This window comes from Macrobrachium rosenbergii, chromosome 41 (assembly GCF_040412425.1).
Source record: "Macrobrachium rosenbergii isolate ZJJX-2024 chromosome 41, ASM4041242v1, whole genome shotgun sequence".
Taxonomy (NCBI): domain Eukaryota; kingdom Metazoa; phylum Arthropoda; class Malacostraca; order Decapoda; family Palaemonidae; genus Macrobrachium; species Macrobrachium rosenbergii.
This window is the reverse complement of record NC_089781.1, coordinates 52,037,614-52,057,654: the sequence shown is the minus strand read 5'-3', so window position 1 is coordinate 52,057,654 and position 20,041 is coordinate 52,037,614. Positions and strand designations below refer to the sequence as shown.

Sequence of the window (20,041 nt, the reverse complement as noted above, 5' to 3'; positions counted from 1 at the left end):
TCGCGGACCTGCGGGCGAGTCTGAGCCGACCTGTGCTCCGCGCCCTTCAGGAGGGCGTGTACAGAAAACTCATCTACGCGAATACGAAACACACCTCACATACAGCACCTGGATTCCTCCTGAAGCTTGCTCCCTGCCCTTCGCCGGCGGAGCGCCCACGTGCTATCGACCTTGCCATAAACCCCTTGCGACCTCAATTCCAAAGAGGCGGCAGGGCATGGTGGTAGATCTCCTGTGCTACCGAACTTGGTGGCTGCAAAGCGGCAGGAGATAAACTACGGAAATCTACCTTGGCGCTCCTCCGGTCACGCAGCAGATCGCTCACCCCTACACCATGCCTGTCGAGGACCTCATAGAGGCAGCGCAGCACCTCACAGACTCCGTCAAGGCTTCTGGCTAAAACCGGCCACACAGCGGTCAGCTCACGTCAGCCTGAAGAGGGCGTAGAGCAGCCCGTCACGCCGCCGCCAACAGGCGTCCACGAACCACAGCAGATGGAGGTCGGGCTTCTGTATCGCTACCACAAGTGGTTCGGAGAAAGGGCGCCGAGAAACTGCCTGCCGCCCTGTTTCGTTCACCCGTTCAAAAAAGCGGGGGGTGGCGACCAGCAAGGACGAGCCGCCATGGCGGCGAAGAACCCAGGGCCTCAAAAACGGTAGGTTTTTGCGTCCGCGACACCGTCTCCGGCGGGGATGATGCTGAAGTGACACAGGAGCCTTCGTCAGTCTTCAGCATCCAGAAGGCGCAGCCAGACGCCCACCAGACCCGGCGCTTTCCTGACGGCCGTAGCGAAGACCCCACATCCTCTCCCTCGGCGCAGGCTCATAATAAGTCTCCATCCTTGGCCAGAGGTCTCTGGGACTTCGTAAATCGCGGGCGTAGGAAACCCACTCCTGGGGGCGATTTTCTGGCGCGCCGGCCTGCTAGTCGGCGTGAGGCGCAGCGCCTCACCGATACCGACTCCTGCCGGTCTCTCCGTTAACGGCGGGCCAGACCACCATCAGCGCGTCGCCCCCACCAGTATGCACCTGCTGTCGGAGTTCCCTGGTATTTAAGCGAGCCGCCAAGTCCCGGGAGCTGGCCAAGCTTACGGCATATACCACCATATAGTGACTAAAGGGCCCCGACACATGCGAAGTTCAGGCTTCCCCTGGCGCTGCTTCAGGAGGCGAAAAAAGCATTCGCGGAGATGGAACAGATGGGCATCTGCAGGAAAGCCTCCAATCCATGGGCCTCCCCCCTCCACATGGTGCAGAAACCGGACGGCTCCTGGAGACCCTGCGGTGACTACAGGCGGCTCAACATTGCAACGGAGCCGACCACTACCCTCTACCTAACATGCAAGACCTCACGGCCTCCTTTCTTGGGGCCAAAAATATTCACTAAATTGGACCTTCTTAAATCTTATTTCCAGGTACCTGTTCGCCAGAGAGACATACAGAACAGCCATCATCGCCATCGGTCCTATGTGTTCGCCTTCTCACCTTCGGGCTGAGAGCGCCGGGGCCACCTTCCAGCGGCTCATGGACAACGGCCTGGGGACCTAAAATTCTGCGTCTGCTACGTCGGCGACATTCTCATACCAGGTCTCTGGCGTTTCAGACATCAGCAGTCCTCCAGCGCCTCCAAGAAAAACGACCTCAAATGCGTCCGTTTGACAAATGTACCTTGGCGTCGGCCGAATTACAGGTCACGGTGTCTCCGACGGGCGTCCGCCCTCTTACATCCAGTGGCGGCGTAGCCAAGTTCCCGACACCCACCTCCATCAAGGCCGTCAGGAGTTCCTTGGGATGGTAAACTTCTACAGGCGGTTCATCCCGGATCGCGCACACCACGGCTGGCGGAAGTCACAGAGTCAGCCAGAAGTCCCTGTCTTGGGGACCCAGCCAGTAGCAGGCCTTTTCCTGACAAAGCCACGCCCTCACCCAGGCAATCGCCTTGGCACCAGTCCCAAAACCTCGGCTGGCGACAGAGCGCCAGTGCGTCGCCTGCGGTGCTGTTCTGGAGCAAATCATCAACGGAGCCCCCAGCCCCATCGCCTTCTTCAGCAAAGTTCAGTCCGCAGAGACCCGCGCAGCACCTTCGACCCAGGGCTACGCGATGTACCCGGCGCAGTTCGGCACTTCAAGTTCCTCCTGGAGGGCGTAGCCACAATCTTCTCCAGACCACCAGCCACTGGTTCCACGCCTTCAAAGCAGAGGGCGCATGGTCTTCAGACAGCAGCATACACTCTCAGCCGCAGCCGAATTTACCTGTTCCGTCAGGTACCTCGACGAAAAATCCGTGCAGGCGCCCTCTCCAGAGTGGAGTTGAGCGCCAGTGCGGCTTGGTGTAGATTACCAGGACCTTGCCAGAGAACGGGCGTGACCCAGAAACCCCAGCATACGCACCGCCATCACATCCCTCAAGTGGCGGCGTGACCCCTGCGCCCCGAAAGGCCCCAGCCACTCTGTGACATCCAGTACAGGCCAGCCCCGCCCTTTGGTTCCAGCCTCCGCACGCCGCCGCCAGGTATTACCGACGCAATTCACGGCCTCTCCACACCCCTCCGGCAGGACCGGCAAACTGCTTTCAAAAAGTTCGTCTGTACGGAGGGTGCAAAAGAACGCCTGGCCTGGGCAAAACAGTACCTGCAGTGCCAGACCAGTAAAGTGGGTCGTCACACGCCTTGGCTCGAGTGGCCAGTTCCCACAGCCAGGCGCCGCCGGCCACTCCACATCGGCGTCGTCGGGCCCCTTCCCCATCAGGCGGATCAGATACCTCCTGTGGTGGTAGACCGTTCGAGGTGACTGAAACACACCCATGCAAGCCACCGCCAGCGCGTGCGCCTTGAGGCCCTGCTCTCCAGTTGGGTTAGCAGCAGCGTCCCAGACCACATCACAACCGACAGGGCGCTTTCTCAGGAGTTGTGGTCTGCCCTGGCTCAACTGCTGGGAACCACGCACCACACCACCACGGCACATTACCAACCCAGTGACCAACGGCCTAATTGACAGTTCCACAGGTCCTAAAGTCATCCCTCGCGGCCACGCTGCACATGGGGACTGGAAACATCAGCTGCAGTGGGTCACTCCTGGGTTGAGACCGCCCCAGAGCCGGCGGCACCCCATCGTAGCTGAACAAACCTATGGGGAACCCCTCGTGGTGCGGAGCCGTGGCGGATGAACGCCACTCCCCATCACTGCAGAGGCTCCAGCGATGGCGGCAAGTTAAGCCCCTTGCAGGCGCTGTACATCGACAAAGCAACCTATTCATACCCCACAGCTGTCTTCCGCCACGTCTTTGTCCGTCGGCGCCGTCCGTCCACCACTAACTAAAGCCTGGGGACCCTTCCGGCGTGCTGGAGCGGAACAGCAAGAGGCGTTCCAGCTGGCACTCCCAGGCAAGCGACTGGGTTTCCATCGACGGTTAAAGCCCGCCTTCCTGTCGGAAGTCCCGGCACGCGCCCCTTCCGCCCAACCGCCTCCAGCACGCCTCACCCCGCGGGCGCGCGCCCAGGAAGGGACCGCCCAACCAGCAGCCTCACAGGCGGGAGGCCCCTCCGTTATCTTCAAGAACGCGGCGCTGTAAGCGTCAGCAGATGCAGGGATTAGTCAGGCTGGCGTCCCTGCGTCTTGGGGGTATTTGTAAAGTCACCACATCGGCGCCAGGATAGTGTTCGGCGGCAGTAATTAAGTCTCCGCTGAGCTTGTTTTCTTTGGTGACTTCCCATTTTTTCTTCAAGCTCAATTAGTCACGCCTAAAGCATTGCCAGGTCACGCATTTTAATCCATACTTTTACTTTATGCATTATTTATACAAATGTCACATTGTGTATCATGTTCCTTATTCACAGGCATCAAGACTGTATCCATAGCTCTGTATGTTTTGTATTGTGTTTGTGCTCGTTCACTGTATGGCTATTGTTTATTGTTTGACCTCAGAGTCACAGGCAATTCCATTGTCTCGCGGGCGTCAGTCATGCGCTATATCGTACCTGGATCTGTAATAAAGTAGCAGTAACTTTTACCTGCTCGTTTCTTTGACACCTTACAAGGTTCATTGTTTTTATTCTTTCTTGTCTTTTCAAAGTTTGATCTCTTCTTAGTCGTTTTCTGGGTGTATAACTATTTGAGTTATATCATCTGCAAAACAGACATCAGTACAGTACTCTGGTGGGTAAAAGTCATATCCTGATGTATATATAATATGAATAGTGTTGGACTGAATACAGATCCTTGTGGGACTCATAGCCGCGGGGAATGAATTCCATATGTAATTTTGTAACTTGATTGCTGCTGTTTGATCTCTGATGAAGTTGCATAGTATTTTTCTCAAAAATGTCTGGAAGGTTGAGATGTGTCTTTTTGTACTGAGAATCCTTGTATCCATACTTTGTCAAATCGCTGTTATATCTCACCATACTAGGTTACATGAAATTTCTTCTTCTTGTGATAGTGCAATACTCATATATTATTTACTAATGTGCAATCTGGGTCCATCTTCCTTTTCTAAATCCATATTAATTATTATTGTGTAGCTGATTACCTTCTAGGAACAACACTAATCTGTTGGTAGTATTTTTCAAATATTTTGCCAGGCATTTCTAGTAATGATATTGGTCTATAATTATACCTGACTAGTATCTTTTCCTGGTTTAGGTATCAAAATCATTGTGCATTCTTGAATATAATTGGAAAATATCCCGTGAAGCCCAGTTGTATATTTCTCTTAATTTTTCAGATGCAATGTCTGGTAAATTTTGAATTATGATCTTGTTAATTCCACTCTTTCCTGGTGCTTTGTGTTTAAAATTTTGAGTATTATTTTGATTTCCCTGCTCTATTTTCCTTGTTAGCTGGGCAATCTTCGTACTGTCTACTAATATCAGCTGCATAATGCAGATTTGTTCTGTGTCTATGTTGTTTAATGAATTCATTGACTATTGTCTCATATTTAGTTGTCGAAATTTTGGTTATCCTCCTGCGTTATCTGGAATATTTCCTGCCAATGGGCCTTAGCAGTACTTCCTTCTCTTTGTCATCATATATTTTCTCATTCCCATGCTTTATGTATGGCGAAGTATTAGTTTTACTTCCATCAGTCTTGCAGCAGGTTCAAAATTGTTTTGGGTTATTGTACTGTATTTCTGTGTTTTTATTAGGTCTTCCCAATTTTGATGATATAATCTTGAGTTTTCTTGTACTAACTGTTCTTGTAATACACATATCTTCTCATTAATATGTTGTTTTCCACCCTGCCTGAAGTACTGTGTTTTGGATGTTGTTGTAGTGCCATTGTATCAATTTCAACTTATCACTACTAATAGGATGTGGAAGTGTAGTGTATTTAGTTATGGGTATATGATTTTTATTGCTTCCTCTATATTTCTGTACCATTCTCCAAGCTCACCATCCACTATTTCTTTTGTTATTTCTCTTTCATTTGAATTTATTATTTGTTGTCTACTCATTTTCCTTCTATTTCATTTTGAAGCTTTCCACCTTGCTCTTTTTATTTATAGGTATTTCTAAGGATGGGATCATTATTGGATTTTATTATTTATAATGGCTTCAGCCGTCTTCTAAGCTAAATCCCAGTCTTCTGTATTAGGGTTTAACTAAAGTTTTCAGGATATCCTTTATTTTACGATTTGTTCTTTCTACTGCTCCATTTGAACTCGGTTTATATGCTATTATTGGACATTTATTTATCTCATAAAATTCACATAGTTTTCTTAAGTTCATAGTAGAGATTCAGCTGCGTTATGAAAGAAAAACTTGTGGACATAGATAATAAGTAATAATTCTAGATTTAGAGCTACGATACTGCTAATTGCATCTCTATTTCTTACTGGTACAATCTCTACATATCTTGTTAGATAATTAAAAAGACTAATATTTGTTTATTCCCTCTAACAGTGGTAGGAAACGGACCTAAAATCCATTGACACGACCTGGAACGGTTGGAGTTTCCGATGGATATTTCAAGTGGAACCCTTTGGATTTACGTTACCTTTTATTTCTATTACAAACTACAATTTTATTTGAAGTTCTTAGCATCTTCACTGCAATGTGGCCAACAATAATTTCTGGTTATGATTCTACTTGTCTTTTTGGTTCCTGGATGTCCTGCTAACTCGTATATGAGTGTGTTAGTTCTAAAACTTCTCTGATTAGTGTTTTTGGGATGTATAGACGAGAATAACCATTCTTCTTTGTTGGTCTTTTATATAATAAACCATTGATTAAAACAAAATCAGGTTTTGAAGATTCATCTGTCATTAGCTGTCCTGTTATCTGTCTGATTTCTGTATCTTTTCCTTGTTCTATTTGTACTCTTTCTAAATCTAAGTCTACTAATTGACAGCTAAAACAAAAAGTATGCATTTCTCTGTTTCTTCTTGGGATCTGGATAATGCAACTGGCTAGTGTATTTAAATTTCCCTGGGATATATCTGAATTCTAGGTGGTCCCTTGCTAATGAACCATCTAGTAGACTGTGTTTATTTGTAAAGTTCTCTTCTTAAACAAATACAAATGGGTCTAGTGATCAGTAAATACATTGACTTTATGTCCTAGTTATGTCTAAATGTCTTTAATCCCCAGTATAATGCTAAACATTCTCTTTCTATTGTGCTATAATTTCTCTCATATTCCCAAAGACCTACTGGCATAATATACACCCACTCATTCTGGTTTTGTCCTTTTGCAATAATACAGCCCCTAGCCCTGTATGAGGCATCACAAGCTAAGTAAGTCTTTGGAAAATCTGGGTAGACACTACAGGATTCCTTGTCATTTTACTCTTTAGTGTTTGGAGGCTGTATCTTGCTCTTTATTCCATTCATATTTGACATCCTTCTTTATTAATCTGTTAATGGTTTGGCTGTATAGCAAAACCCTTAATGAAAGGTCTATAGTAACCACCATTCCTAGGAATCGTGTCATGTTTTCCAAATTTGGAAGGGCTGGATATTCAACTATTCCTTTATCTTGCCTGCTTGCATGCGCAGTCCATCTTCACTAATTACATGACCTAAGTATTCCAAGGATTTCATTAAGAATTGACATTTCTTTAATTTGATTTTTAGTCCTGCTCTTCTTAATCTTTCTAGGACTATTTCTGAGTTTTGAGTGACTTTCTAAATCACTTTATAAAGATAACGTCATCTAAATGAAAACTGCAACATTTTCTATCCCTAGTATTTGCAGCATTAATCTAACAAACGTTGAAGGAGCCGAAGTGAGGTCAAGTAACGACTTCAAATTGCAAATGTTCTTTATGTGTGCTGAAGGCTGTGTATGGTTTGACTCTTGGTCTAAGGGTACTTGCCAGTATCCACTCAGTAAATCTAAAAATGAAAATATTTTTGCACCTCCTAATTGAGCTAACATATCTTGAATTACTGGCATTGGCATTCTATCTGGGATGGTGTTGGAATTTAACTTTCTATAATCTATCACAAGTCTCCAATTTCCATCTTTCTTTGGAACAAGTAGTAATGGAGAATTATATGGAGATTTAGAAGGAATGACTACCCCATCTTTCTTCATCTCTTCTGTAAAATTATCAAATATGGAGTCTTTGGCTTGTAGTGTCTGTAATTAGGAATCAAGAATGGTTTGTTCTATCATCTAACAAAATTTTATGCTTTAGGACATTTCTTCTATCAATTTATCTCCTTCTATAGCTATTATTACATCCTCTTTATTTTCTAATACCTGAATTAATTTATTCTTGTTTTCTGGAAATCTCTGTTTTATTCACCTCTTTGTAATTCAGACCTTTGACCAGTTACAGAGAAAAATGCTTTTCTTCAGTGTTAATGTAGGTTTGTTTATAAAATTATTCCTTTGCAAAAGACAATGCCTGCATATAGTGTTAGTTTGTTATTTGAGTAGTTTTGGACATAAACTTCACAAGTATTACCCTTCATGTGGACTAAGGAATTATCCATCCTGACAAATTCTGGCAACTCTTCATTTAATAATAGAACGTCTTTAACTTCTATCTCTTCCTTTCCCCCTTAAATGTATTTTGATAACACTTTGGATTGAAATTATTTGTCTAGTTAGCATGAATTGTATTTTATTATCATCAGCAGTGCTTGCAACATATTTCTTCATCTTTTATCTCTGCAAAGTAACAAGTAATGTTCTGCATCATATTTTCTTCAGACCTACTATTACATTATTATTTATATCTACTTTATTTATTTTGTTTAACAACAATACTTCATTGGTAAATTCAACTCATTATCACAACTTATTACTACATTGCTATAACTATCTGTATTCATCCCTGTATATTTATCTTTATAGGCGCCTTGTTTTTCGTCATATTCAGAACCTTGGTGATCACCACTATTTATTTCTGGGTCATTTCTTTCTTTGGAGGATATAATTTCTGGATGTGCACATCTTCTTGGGTTTCTATTCTGTAATTGTGGGAATTTCTCTTTTCCATTCCTTTCCAATTTATTTTGATTGTTCTCTTGATGGTAATTTATTTTATGTATGCCTTTCTCGCTTGTCGAAGTCGCCTCAGACAAATTGATCAGATTTGGGTGAAACTTTTCTTCTTCAAGTGTAAAGTATACGCTCCTTTTATTATCTTGTTTCAGGTTAATTCTTCCTTCTCTGCAGTCTAGGATGATTCCACATCTCTTCATTAAATTAAATGAGAACAACGCTTCTGTGGGAAAAAATCTGTCTTCTAGAACGAAAAGGGCCCCCTCCAGTGCCACCACCTTAACTCACCACAACCCACCACTGCCCTCAGGTTGACAACAGACAGCAGCAACATCGCCTGTGGTGCAGTACTTGAGCAGCTGGTAAATGACACACCCCAGGCCTTGGCCTTCTTGGCTAAAATTTTGCCAGCATGAGGACACTTCCTGCTACACATGCTTTGTTATTACTGTGTACCATATGACTGTGAAGGCTGCTGGCTATCTACCAGGCTGTGAGGCACTTCAAGTACCTGCTGGAGGGAACCAATTCACAATCCCTAACAGATCACAAATCCTTGGTTTTCACGCATTTGCAAAGCAGGGGATGCGTGGTCTGCAGAGCAATGGCGACACCCGTACCATTTCCCGGTCGGTTGCACCATCAACTATGTTCCTGGCTGATGCTCTGTCAAGAGTAGAAATCAATTCCCTTCACCTCAACATCGACTACAAAGATCTCGTGAGAGAACAAGCAGCAGACCCAGAGACGGCGGACTACAGGACGGCAGGGATGGCTCTCAAATGGAAAGATGTGCCCTTAGCAAACTCGAAACACAACCCTCCTCTGAGACACCAGTGCAGGCGCCCGCCCCTGGTACTTACCTCGAGGTGAAAGCACGTGTTTGACATAGTCCATGGTCCTTCCCTCCATCAGAAGTTGCTGGCGCCTCGCGACAAGTTCGTCTGTACGGCATCAAGGACGTCCGCCAGTGGGCAAGGCATTCTGCGCAGACTAGCAAAACATCCCGGCACACAGAGTCCGGGATGCGGCGATTTTCCCAGCCTTGTCGACGGTTCGGCCACTCCCACATCAACATCATCGGGCCCCTTCCGCAGTCGGGGGGAGCCAGATACCTCCTGACGATCATAGACCGCTCCACTCGCTGGCCTGAAGCAACCCCCATGGATGAAGCGTCAACAACATCATGCACAGAGGCCCTCCTCTCCAGTTGGATCAGCCACTTCGGAGTGCCAGACAGCATCACTACAGACAGGGGTCCTGCCTTCCTGTCAGAGTTCTGGGTCTCCTTGGCACTCCTGATGGGTACAACTCTACACAGCACAATGGCATACAACCCCACAGCAAACAGCATGGTCGAGAGGGCGCCACGCTCTCTTAAAGCAGCTGTCATGGCACGCTGCACTGACGAGAGGTGGAAGGAACAACTGCCCTGGGTCCTGCTGGGTCTCCGCACCACACCAGCAAATGGCCACACCTCCTCTGCTGAGAAAGTCTGCAGGAAACACTGGCCGTCCCCAGAGAGTTCTCACCACCATCAGCCCGGCCAGTGCCAGCACCCTCCTCCCAAGGTTGAGGAACTCGCACAAATTCCTCCCTGCCACAAGACCTTCATTGACAGAACCACCACCTACAGCCCACCTGCCTTACACTCCTGCACTCCTGCGCCTAGGTCTTCGTCCAGGGTTAGCGCCTGCCAGCCTTGCAGCTGGAGCCCTACAGTAGGTCCCACTGAGTCATCAAGCGAGCCAACCAAAGCATTCCTCCTCGACATCCACGGTGGGAGGACTGGATCTGTCGACAGGCTGAAACCGCATTCCTGTTGGACAGCAAAGTTTTAAGAGGTGCAAAAATAGGCAGGGAGAAAGTTATTGCTACTTTATTGGAAGCATGAGCCATTTATAGCGGTGGACTGATTAATAAAAGGAATACAATGGAACCTTGGTGACCCGAAGTCAGTTACACTTGACAATGATTACAATGAATAAATACAATTCTTGTGCAAAAAAAATGGACAGTGACCGACATGACAACATTCTGATACATGTACAAAAGAGACAGATACAAAATAAATTAGTAACAGGTATAAATTTACATAGAAAGGCATGGCTGGTTCGATATGGCTGATTTGGCATGACCGGCTCCTATAGGAGGCGGATTGAAAAGCGGGTCCTCATCACAAATCACAGCAGACTCACTCCAGGAGACTTCGTCTCCCAAAGGCATTAGGTAACGTCTGATTGTCGAGTATCTGCCAGAAGATTTGAAGAGTGCCGTGGCTCCGTGAAGTCAGCTGGGGGGTGTGGTGTGAGCTGGAGCGGCTGGCTGTGGCGCTGGCTGGTTGCTTTCGGGGGTGGCCATGCGACCTCTTTTTGCGGCGGCCTGGCTGCGGAGGCAACGGTTCCTTAGGAGGGTGCTGCGTGGCGCCGTCTGCTGTTTCCTCCAGGAGGGCAGGCTTGAGACTGTCGATCGACACCCAATCATCCTTTCCGTGTAGGGCAAGGCGGAAGGCTTTGCTGTTCCTCTCAAGCTACACGGAAGGGCCCCCTGTAGGGTCTGGTGAATGGGGCCAGATGGCGTCGTCCTGATGAAGATGTGGGTGGTGGAGGACAAGCCAGGAGGCGTGAAGGCGGTTGACCTGTCGGCGAACGTCTGCCGGCAGGGAGCGAACTTCCCGACTATGTCGTGGAGCCTCTGGACTGACAGGTTGTGACAATCCTCTGTGACGAGTTCGCCTGGGACCACAAGGGGCTCTCCATAGATTTTCTCCGCTGCAGACAGGTCGCTGTTAGCTCTGGGGGCAGTTCTCAGTCCGAGGACGACACAAGGCAGCTGGTATTTCCAATCCTCGGCAGTGCAGCGGGCCATGAGGAACGCCTTCAGGGACCTGTGGAACCTCTCCACTAATCTGTTGGCTGTGGGGTTGTAGGCTGTGGTGGTGTAGTGAGATGTACAGCAGGCGTGCAGGCGGACCAGATCTCGGACAGGAAGGCCGGGCCCCTGTCGGTGGTGATGTGGTCTGGGACGCCGAACCGGCTGATCCAGCTGGAGAGGAGGGCCTCGGCGCACGCACTGGCGGTGGCTTCTTGCATGGGCGTCGCCTCAGGCCACCTGGTTGAGCGGTCGACAATCGTCAAGAGGTATCTGGCCCCGCCTGACGGGGGAAGAGGGCTTACGACGTCTATGTGGATGTGGCCGAACCGCCTCCCCGGCTGGGGAAACTCCCCAACCCCTGACTCGGTGTGACAGCCCATCTTGCTGGTTTAGCACCAGATGCATTGTCTCGCCCAGGCCTGGTCATTCTCCATCCCGTTACCAGACGAACTTCTCTGTCAGGAGCTTGGCAGTCGATCCTGCCGGAGGGTGGGACAGCCCGTGGATGACATAGATCGACGGCAGCGGGAGGCGGGCACCAGGGGCGAGGCTGGCGAGTGTATATCGCACGGGTTTGATCCCCGGTGCGGTCACGTCCTCCACTGTAGGACGTGATGAGCGGTGCAATGAACTGCGGTCTGGGTCGGTCTCCCGGGCGAGGTCGCAGTGAGTCAAGCCGAGCTGCACGCGTGAGCTCAATTCTGGAGGCGTCTGCTGGGATTCTTCCTGCCGGGGAGAGTGTTGATTGGGCAGAGCGAACTCTGCATTGGCTGCGAGTGTCGCTGCTGCCTGGAAGATAGTATCCCTTGTTTCGTGAAGGTGTGGACAGCGGCTGTTGGTCCATCCAGATTGGCGTACCCTCCAGTAGGAACTTGAAGTGGCGTACCACCCGATACACTGTAGAAGGTGCTGTAGCGGGCCTCTGCGGGGTTGAACTTTTTGCTGAAGAAGACAATGGGCTGGGGGACGCCGGCGACGATCTGCTCCAGGATGGCCCCGCAGGCGACGTTGCTGGCATCCGTTGTCAGCTGGATGGGGCATTGGGGTCCTGGTTGGCCAAGGCAGTTGCCTCGGTGAGGGCAGCCTTCGTCAGGGAGAAGGCTCGCTACTGACTGGGTCCTCACGCTAAGGGCTTCTGTTGGCCTTTCAGGATCTCCGTCAGGGGGGCCATGGTGTGTGCGATTCTGGGGATGAACCTTCTGTAGTAAATGACCATCCCGAGGAATTTCTGAACGGCCTTGACGGAGGTAGGGGTGGCGAACCTGGTGATGGCTGTGACCTTTGATGCGAGCGGGCGGACGCCATCTGGGGATATCTCGTGGCCCAGGAAGTCAGCTTTTTCGACGCCGAAGGTGCACTTGTCGAATCAGATGACTAGGCCGTTCTCCTGCAGTCGCTGCAGGACCACCCGGATGTGCCGCAGGTGCTCTTTAGGGGATCTGAAAAAATTAGAATATCGTCCACGTAGCAGACGCAGAAGTTCAGGTCCCCCAGGATGCTGTCCATTAACCTCTGGAATGTTGCCCCCGTTCCTCAGGCCAAAGGTGGAGAAGGCGAAGACGTAGGACCCAAAGGGCGTAATGATGTCGATTTTTGTGATATCCTCTGGAGCAACTGGTACCTGGAAGTAAGATTTTAAAGATCTAATTAGAATATTTTGGCCTGTGAAAGGAGGCTGTGAGATCTTGCATGTTTGGCAATGGGTAATGATCCAGGTTCAGTTGCGAGGGTTGAGCACGCCTGTAGTTGCACTTGGGAGTGCTCCAGAGCCCATTCAGTTCTGCACCATGTGGAGGGGAGAGGCCCACGGGCTGGAGGCCTTCCTGCATATACCCATCCGCTCCATCTGGGCGAAGGCGTTCTTGGCCTCCTGAAGGTGCCGAGGGGGAAGCCTCCGGAACTTTACGTGGACTGGGGGACCCTTCATCTTGATGTGGCGGTATATTCCATGCTTTGCTGGGGTTCCGGGTACCTGACACAGCTCAGGCTTGAACATATCGGGGAACTCCTTCAGCAGCTGGGTGTACAGGTTGGGGTGATGGAGCAGATGGTAGGCACACTGGGTCCCAGTGCCCGGGGACTGGCAGTAGTCGGGGTGTCTGTACAGGAAACGCTTGTGACTGGCGTCGACTGCCAGCCCGAAGTGAGCGAAATCCTGCGCCTATGTTGGGGTCCTTCGTCCATGATAGTGAAGTTCCATGAATATCTCCGGCCAGGACGGAGGTCGATAGGAAGCCTGGTGCTGTAGGAGAGGGATGGGGACCCGTTGGCGGCTGTCAGGAAGGCGGATCGGTGGCGTTGTGGTCCTCTCTGGACGGTGCAAAAACACTGATCGGGCGGCTCCAGTGGCCGACCAACATCATCCTGCGGAGATAGTGTAGCAGGCGTGGGAAACCTAATTGCTTTGGGCTCCTGGGTTCCCCTGCTGCCATGGCGGCCTGTTCTGTTGGCCGCCGCCTCCACCGTTTTTTGGATGGGTGAAGGAGCAGGGGGGGTTGGCAGTTCCGGGCATCCTTGCCGTACCGCTGGTGGTAGTAGCAATGGCCCGGTGGGTTCTTCTTGTAGTGGTGCGGTGGCCGCCTTCTGGTGACGGCGTTGATGTCCTCCTGCTGTGCACTATCCTCTGACTGGAGGGAACTGATGAGGTTTGCGGGCGTGGATGCCCGCTTCGCTGCCCTTGCGGAGTCTGTCAGCTGCTGTGCCGTCATAATAAGGTCCTCGAGCAGCATGGTGTAGGGGTCGAGGATCTGAGTTCAGACCTCTGGGAGGAGCTGGCGGAGGAGGATTTCCCATGATAGGTTGATCTCTGATCGCCTATCGGTGCCGTCTGTGTCTGGAAGGGTGAGGAGGTCCTGGATCACGCCCCAAGTTTCCAGGATGTTCTTGTCATGGCGGGCTGGTGCGAGTCAGAGCGAGCCTCTCGGAATCGGCAGGGAGCAGGTCGACGAGGAGGTTTAGATTCTGGTGAGTGGCCGGGCGTGGCGGGCACCCGCGGGGCGAGCTTTCTGTAGACCTCTAAATACGGCAGAAGTGATGATGGCGTCGGCTTGTAGTACCTCGTCTGTGAGTCCCACCAGTCTGAACTGTCCCTTGACCCTGTATAGCCATGATGATGGGTTACTGTGCATGAAGGGCAGCAATTTTATGCCGAGGCGGCTTTAGTTTGTTCCGGCGGGATGGGCAGCACGTGGGGTAAGGGTAGCGGCATGGAGGAGCGCGTGATTCTAGGCGTGGGGGAGGGCGCGGGTGGGACGTGCGGTAGGCAGATATCTGAGTCCGTGTAGTTCGCAGTTAACTGTATGTGGGAGGGAATGTCAGCGTCCACGCTCACTCTTTGCCCTCTTAATTGGAGTAGGTACTCCGTATCACGCGCAGGAGGCGCGCCGTGTGGGTCCGCTAATGACGTTGCTGATTTGCCGACGAGAGTCAGCATGCCCGAACACTGGTTACAGCGCCGTATTTAGTCCGCTAGGGGCGTGGGGTAGTTCATGGAGCCAAGACTAGGTCACCGTCTGAGTCCGCAAATGGCTCCGGGAACCACTCCAGGGTCACCACTTTAAGAAGTGCAAAAGAAATGAGCAGGAATGCTGTTGCTATTGGAGATGCCCGGGCGTTTATAGCGGACGGCGTCACACAAAGAATACAATGGACCCTCTCATTGACCGGAGGTCAATTACGCTTGACAATAATTACAATGCATAAATACAATTCTTGTGCAAAGAAAAATGGACAATGACCGACATGACAACATTCTGATATATGTACAAAAGGGTAGATACAAAATAAATTATTAACAGATATAAATTTACATAGAAGGCATGGCCCGGGTTGATATGGCTGATTTTGCATGACCCGCTCCTATAGGAGGCGGAGTGAAAAAGCAGTGCGCTCATCACAGATCACAGAAGACTCACTCAGCGGAGACTTTACAAAGTATGCGAAGAAGGCAGGCGCCCCAGAGTCCCCCCTCAATACCTGCCTCCACCAAGGTGGGGCCCAGGGCGGCCCAGAAAACTCATCCAGCCAACCCCAGGTGTCAGCTCCACCCTGCGCCCACAGTTCTCCAGAAGCAGGGGCCCACTCTGACTGCCTCCGTGATTAATGTTATTTCATCCAATAGTTGCTGCTCTAATTAGTCTGAGGGGGGGGAGTATTTGTAAGGGCTTCAAATCGCCTTTCCTTTCTTGTGTTTCTCCCTTCAAATGTACATTAATCACATCATGTATATTACCTGTCATTATTTCAGATTCTTTATAGTACCTCATCTTATGCATCATTATGCGGCCTTTCCGTCGATGTGTATATCTACACTATAACCTATATATTCTGAATATTGTATGTATTTTTATGCTTATCAGAAAACACAAATTCTGTATGGATGCAGCGGGGGCCCTCGGGTTTTCTGCTACCTTTCCGTCCACTTTTCACTTTATAAACACCTGTCAAGAATAATAAAGAATCAGTCTCTCTTTTGACATTTCTCTTGAACCTCACACCGGCGATAGCCGGGAAGACGAAGTTCTTACACCCTCTCATCTGATTCGAGGATCCATGATCCGACTGATGTCACCCGTTGGCAACCTGGAAAATACGTATTGCACGTTGATGATGAATCAGATGCATCATCAGTACTTCCATCTCACCGGCACCCTGCGAATGTTTCGACATTGGTGGCAGCCAGAGTACTTGAGTTCATTGCAGGGGAGGCACAACTTCAGAGTGGGACCTAAATCTTCATTGAGTGTTGGACTTACTGGCCATTGGGTAGAATTGATGCTGTCTATCCGGATGACGATCGAGTCGTAAGCTCTGTTAGGGTAGGTTCACACATGGCGTTTTTAACCGCGATGGCCACCGCTCGTTTAATGCTGTAATCATTCACATGAGCGTTTTTGACATTAATGACCAACGTAAGTAAGATAACATATATATATATATATATATATATATATATATATATATATATATATATATATATATATATATATATTTATATATATATATATATATATATATATAACTATAGACTAATTGTTAACTTGGAATTCATCCATTTTCTTGATATTCGTATTGTTTCTACTTTACAAATAATTCAGTGTATGTAATTGATCCACATAATGAACCAGTCTATAGCTCATTTGTTAGATCTATATCTATTCAGGGCGGGAATACAAAAAGACAATCAGTTTTGTTTAATCTCGGGTTTCGACACTATACCCTTCCATTTGCAGCAAGTCAAGAGCTGTCACTAGAAGTAGAATTCAAATGAAAGCAATGATACCTCATTTCCCTCAATAGTTAGAGGTGTAAAGGTCAACGCCGTTGTTTTATTTCAGTTAATGTCACCCATTGCTATTTTTCTTGTTTTTTTTTTTATTTACATCATACAGCACCCTAAACTGCGCTCGTATACTCGCTACAATGGTAGGAGTCAAGATTTTGAGGGCAAGCTATTATTTACCTACTTAATATCAATCAAATGTAACAAGATAGGCTATATCGATATGCATGGAAAGGAAAATATATTGAAGTCAGTTTGAATGAGGAACATATTGTTATAATCATTGTTTTAATAAATATGTTTTAGATGTACAAATAAAATGTCTAACGCTATATATAATTTATTTACAAAACGTCTTCATTGTCACTCTCGAGGAAGAGGTCATCATCATCGTCCTCATCGTCGCCGGCAATGATGTCAGTAATGACTGGTTCCACGCTCTTATGGATATTGTCAGACTTCCAATACTCCTCCTCAAAGTGAGGGGATTGTCTAACAGCTCCTGCCCACACTTCTGGTCTGTCCAAGTAACAATTACCCACTATAGAAATAATGACCTATTCAAGCTAGAGTAAATCTTGCCATGGGTCTTCTCGCTTGTCTACAAAGTGGCGAGCCATAGCACAAATGCAGTCTTGCAACCATGGGGACAATACCATATCCTGCTGGCCATTATCGAATTTGCTGAAGCCTAGACTGGGTGAGCGTTAGTGACTTACTGCTTACCTGCTGGATGGGCGGAGCCTCATGATGTCATATGTTTATGTCACGAATGGTTTTAGTATCCTTGTCCGTTATTTTCTCTGTTCCTGCATCGGCGACTTCATTTTACTCTATAAATATCAAAACTATCGAACTTAGGTACTAAATAATACTTGCAAAAATTAGGTAGGGTTATAAAATATATACTTGCCAACTTTCACCTTTATTCAATGCTTTGATAAAAAGGTGTTGCCGAAACCGTGTTTCATTGGCTCTGAATCCCTTAGTAGTAGTGTGGACTTGCCACCTACTTTATTGCCTACTGCTTCAGCTACCATTTGTGGTAATGATAATAATAAGGAATGTGTGACACAAGTATTTTTTGACACTGGAAGCCAGAGGAGCTTTACTTGTAGCCGTTTGACAACCGAATTGGACCTCCCCATTGTCAAAAAGGTTGCACTGAATATTGCACCTTTGCAACTGACGTGACGGAGGGGGAGTTTAACTTAGTAGTGTGCTGGCTGAGAATAGGCCAACGAATCCTGAGGTTACGGTGTTAGTTCATGATAAAGTGATCATGTCCATTCACAACGTTAGGCTGATGGATGTAAGAGGGCATTCACAGCAGAAAAGTTACACACTTGCTGATCAGGAGCTAGAAAGTAACACACTTGAAAATGTACAGATTTGATTGGCGCAGATTATTTCAATTATTTTATGTATGGATTAGAAAAGTGTGATGGCATCAGCTTATTTGCAATGCTTAATGGCGTATCCCCTTATGAGAGATTGCCAGGATGGGCTAGATGGCGTTGATATGTATGTTGCAAGAACTTTACGTGTGTGTAGAATTCAAGAGACTGAGCATGATGTTGATGAGTGGTGGAGATTAGACAAACTGGACATTTGGCCCGTTGAGCAATTTACTGTTGCACACCACGCGCTGCAATGCGACACGTTGTGAGTAGTGTTAAACAAACCTCGCGAAGTTACCAGGTCAGTCTGCCGTTCTCCAATTGCGAGTGGCTGACTACCAACTACAAGCTTGCAATTGCTCACATGAAATTGTTAGAAGCTCATTTCAGTCATGATCCTGTGTACCATCAGCAATATTTCAATGTGATCCAAACTTACGAAGATAATAGGTTCATTCAAAAAGTGCCAAGCTCAGTTATCGGGGGCTATTATATTCCTCACTTTGGGGTAGTAAAGGAAAGCTCGACCACCACTCCGAGTAGTGTTTAATGCCTCTTCAAAACAAAGTGGTGGTTGGTCACTTAATGACTGCCTATATGTCAGCCCTAACTTAGTAGAAGTGTTATATGATTTGTTATTGAGATTCAGGTCCAAGCCTTATGGCTTATGCTATAACATCCTAGATCCCAAAGATGTTAAATATGCTCGTTTTCTGTGGCCAGAAAATTAATCCCAAATTACTGCCTTTGAATTTAAAGTAGTCGTATTTGGTGTAACCTCAAGCCCCTACCTCTTGCAGCAACTCTTACAAACTCATCTGCAGAGGGAGGGTAGAGATGAGCTCATAAAGTGCTTCCACATCGACTGTTTTATTAAGACGTATGAATCAGTAGAGAAAATGTTGCAAGATTCAGGTCAAGTCAAAGTAATTTTGGAATGTACTCATATGCCACTCGGGGATGGGCTAGTAACAATAAACAATTTGATTCTGAAGTTCATGTTGAAGAGCAAGCAGAGATTCCAATTCTTGGAATGGTTTGGAACTGCAAGTCCGACACTTTGTTGCTTAAACCATTCATGGGGAAGGGAGTGATAAATCAGAAATGGGTACCCACTAAACGAAAGATCTTGTTCTTAGTTGTGTCCAACTTTGACCCTTTAGGTCTTGTATACCCAGTTTTTGTCAAAAGTGAAAACTTTTTGCAAGTTCTGTGGAATGAAAAAGTGGGTTGGGATGATGTGCTAACTCCTGAGAGAGCAACAGAAGCGAGAGAAATACTCGCTGATTTTATGGAGATTGGTCAATTAAAATTCAAAAGGGGAGTAGTTTCAGAGAATTCAGAATTACATGATTTTTGTGATGCTTCCATGAAAGCTTATGGAGGAATAGCTTATGCTAGAAACGTCAATGGGGAGACTAATCTTTTAACAACAAAACTTAGAATTACCCTCATAAGAAACATGCTAACGATCCCACGATTAGAGCTGATGGTTTTACTCAGGGCCAGATTAGCCAAATATCTAAGCTATATCTTTAAATTTAGTAAAGTAACGATCTGGGGAGATAGTAAAGTAGCTATTGCATGGGTGGGTAGCAAAATTGAAAACAAGAACACATTCATAGCCAACAGGGCATAGGAAGCATCTTTTATTCTGCAGGAATGCAGATTCGACTTGCAGTATGTACCCACCAGAGCAGAATCCTGCGGATGTGTTGTCCTGTGGGGCAGACGTTAAGCAATTTCACAAGCAATCCTTGTGGGCAAGAGGCCCAGACATGTTAAAGAACCTGGGTCCTGTACAAGCAATTGATGACTCCCGAGATGATACATCTTCATCAATAGCAATGTCTGATATACGAGAGTTGCAGAAGGAACTTCAACCAGCACCTCCTGCTCCGTTACTTCACTTTCGGGAGAGTATATCTAACTACAGTTCTCTTTACAATATAATGAACCATTTGTTAAATTTCTGAAAATTAGAGATAATCCCTTAACCAAGCTAGCATATGTAGAACAATGCCATCATTGGG

The 20,041-nt window shown here is 47.4% G+C and overlaps 1 protein-coding gene across 1 annotated transcript; it reads left to right on the top strand.

The window, feature by feature from the left end:
- The first annotated feature begins 18,945 nt into the window (after positions 1–18,945).
- On the top strand, positions 18,946–19,647 carry LOC136827171 (uncharacterized). The gene has a single exon (XM_067084942.1). The coding sequence runs from the start codon at positions 18,946–18,948 to the stop codon at positions 19,645–19,647; it is 702 nt and encodes a 233-aa protein (XP_066941043.1).
- Positions 19,648–20,041: the final 394 nt, after the last annotated feature.

Bases quoted from the DNA above. Each gene is read 5' to 3' on its own strand.
- LOC136827171 (XM_067084942.1), top strand. From the start codon at position 18,946: ATGTACTCATATGCCACTCGGGGATGGGCTAGTAACAATAAACAATTT.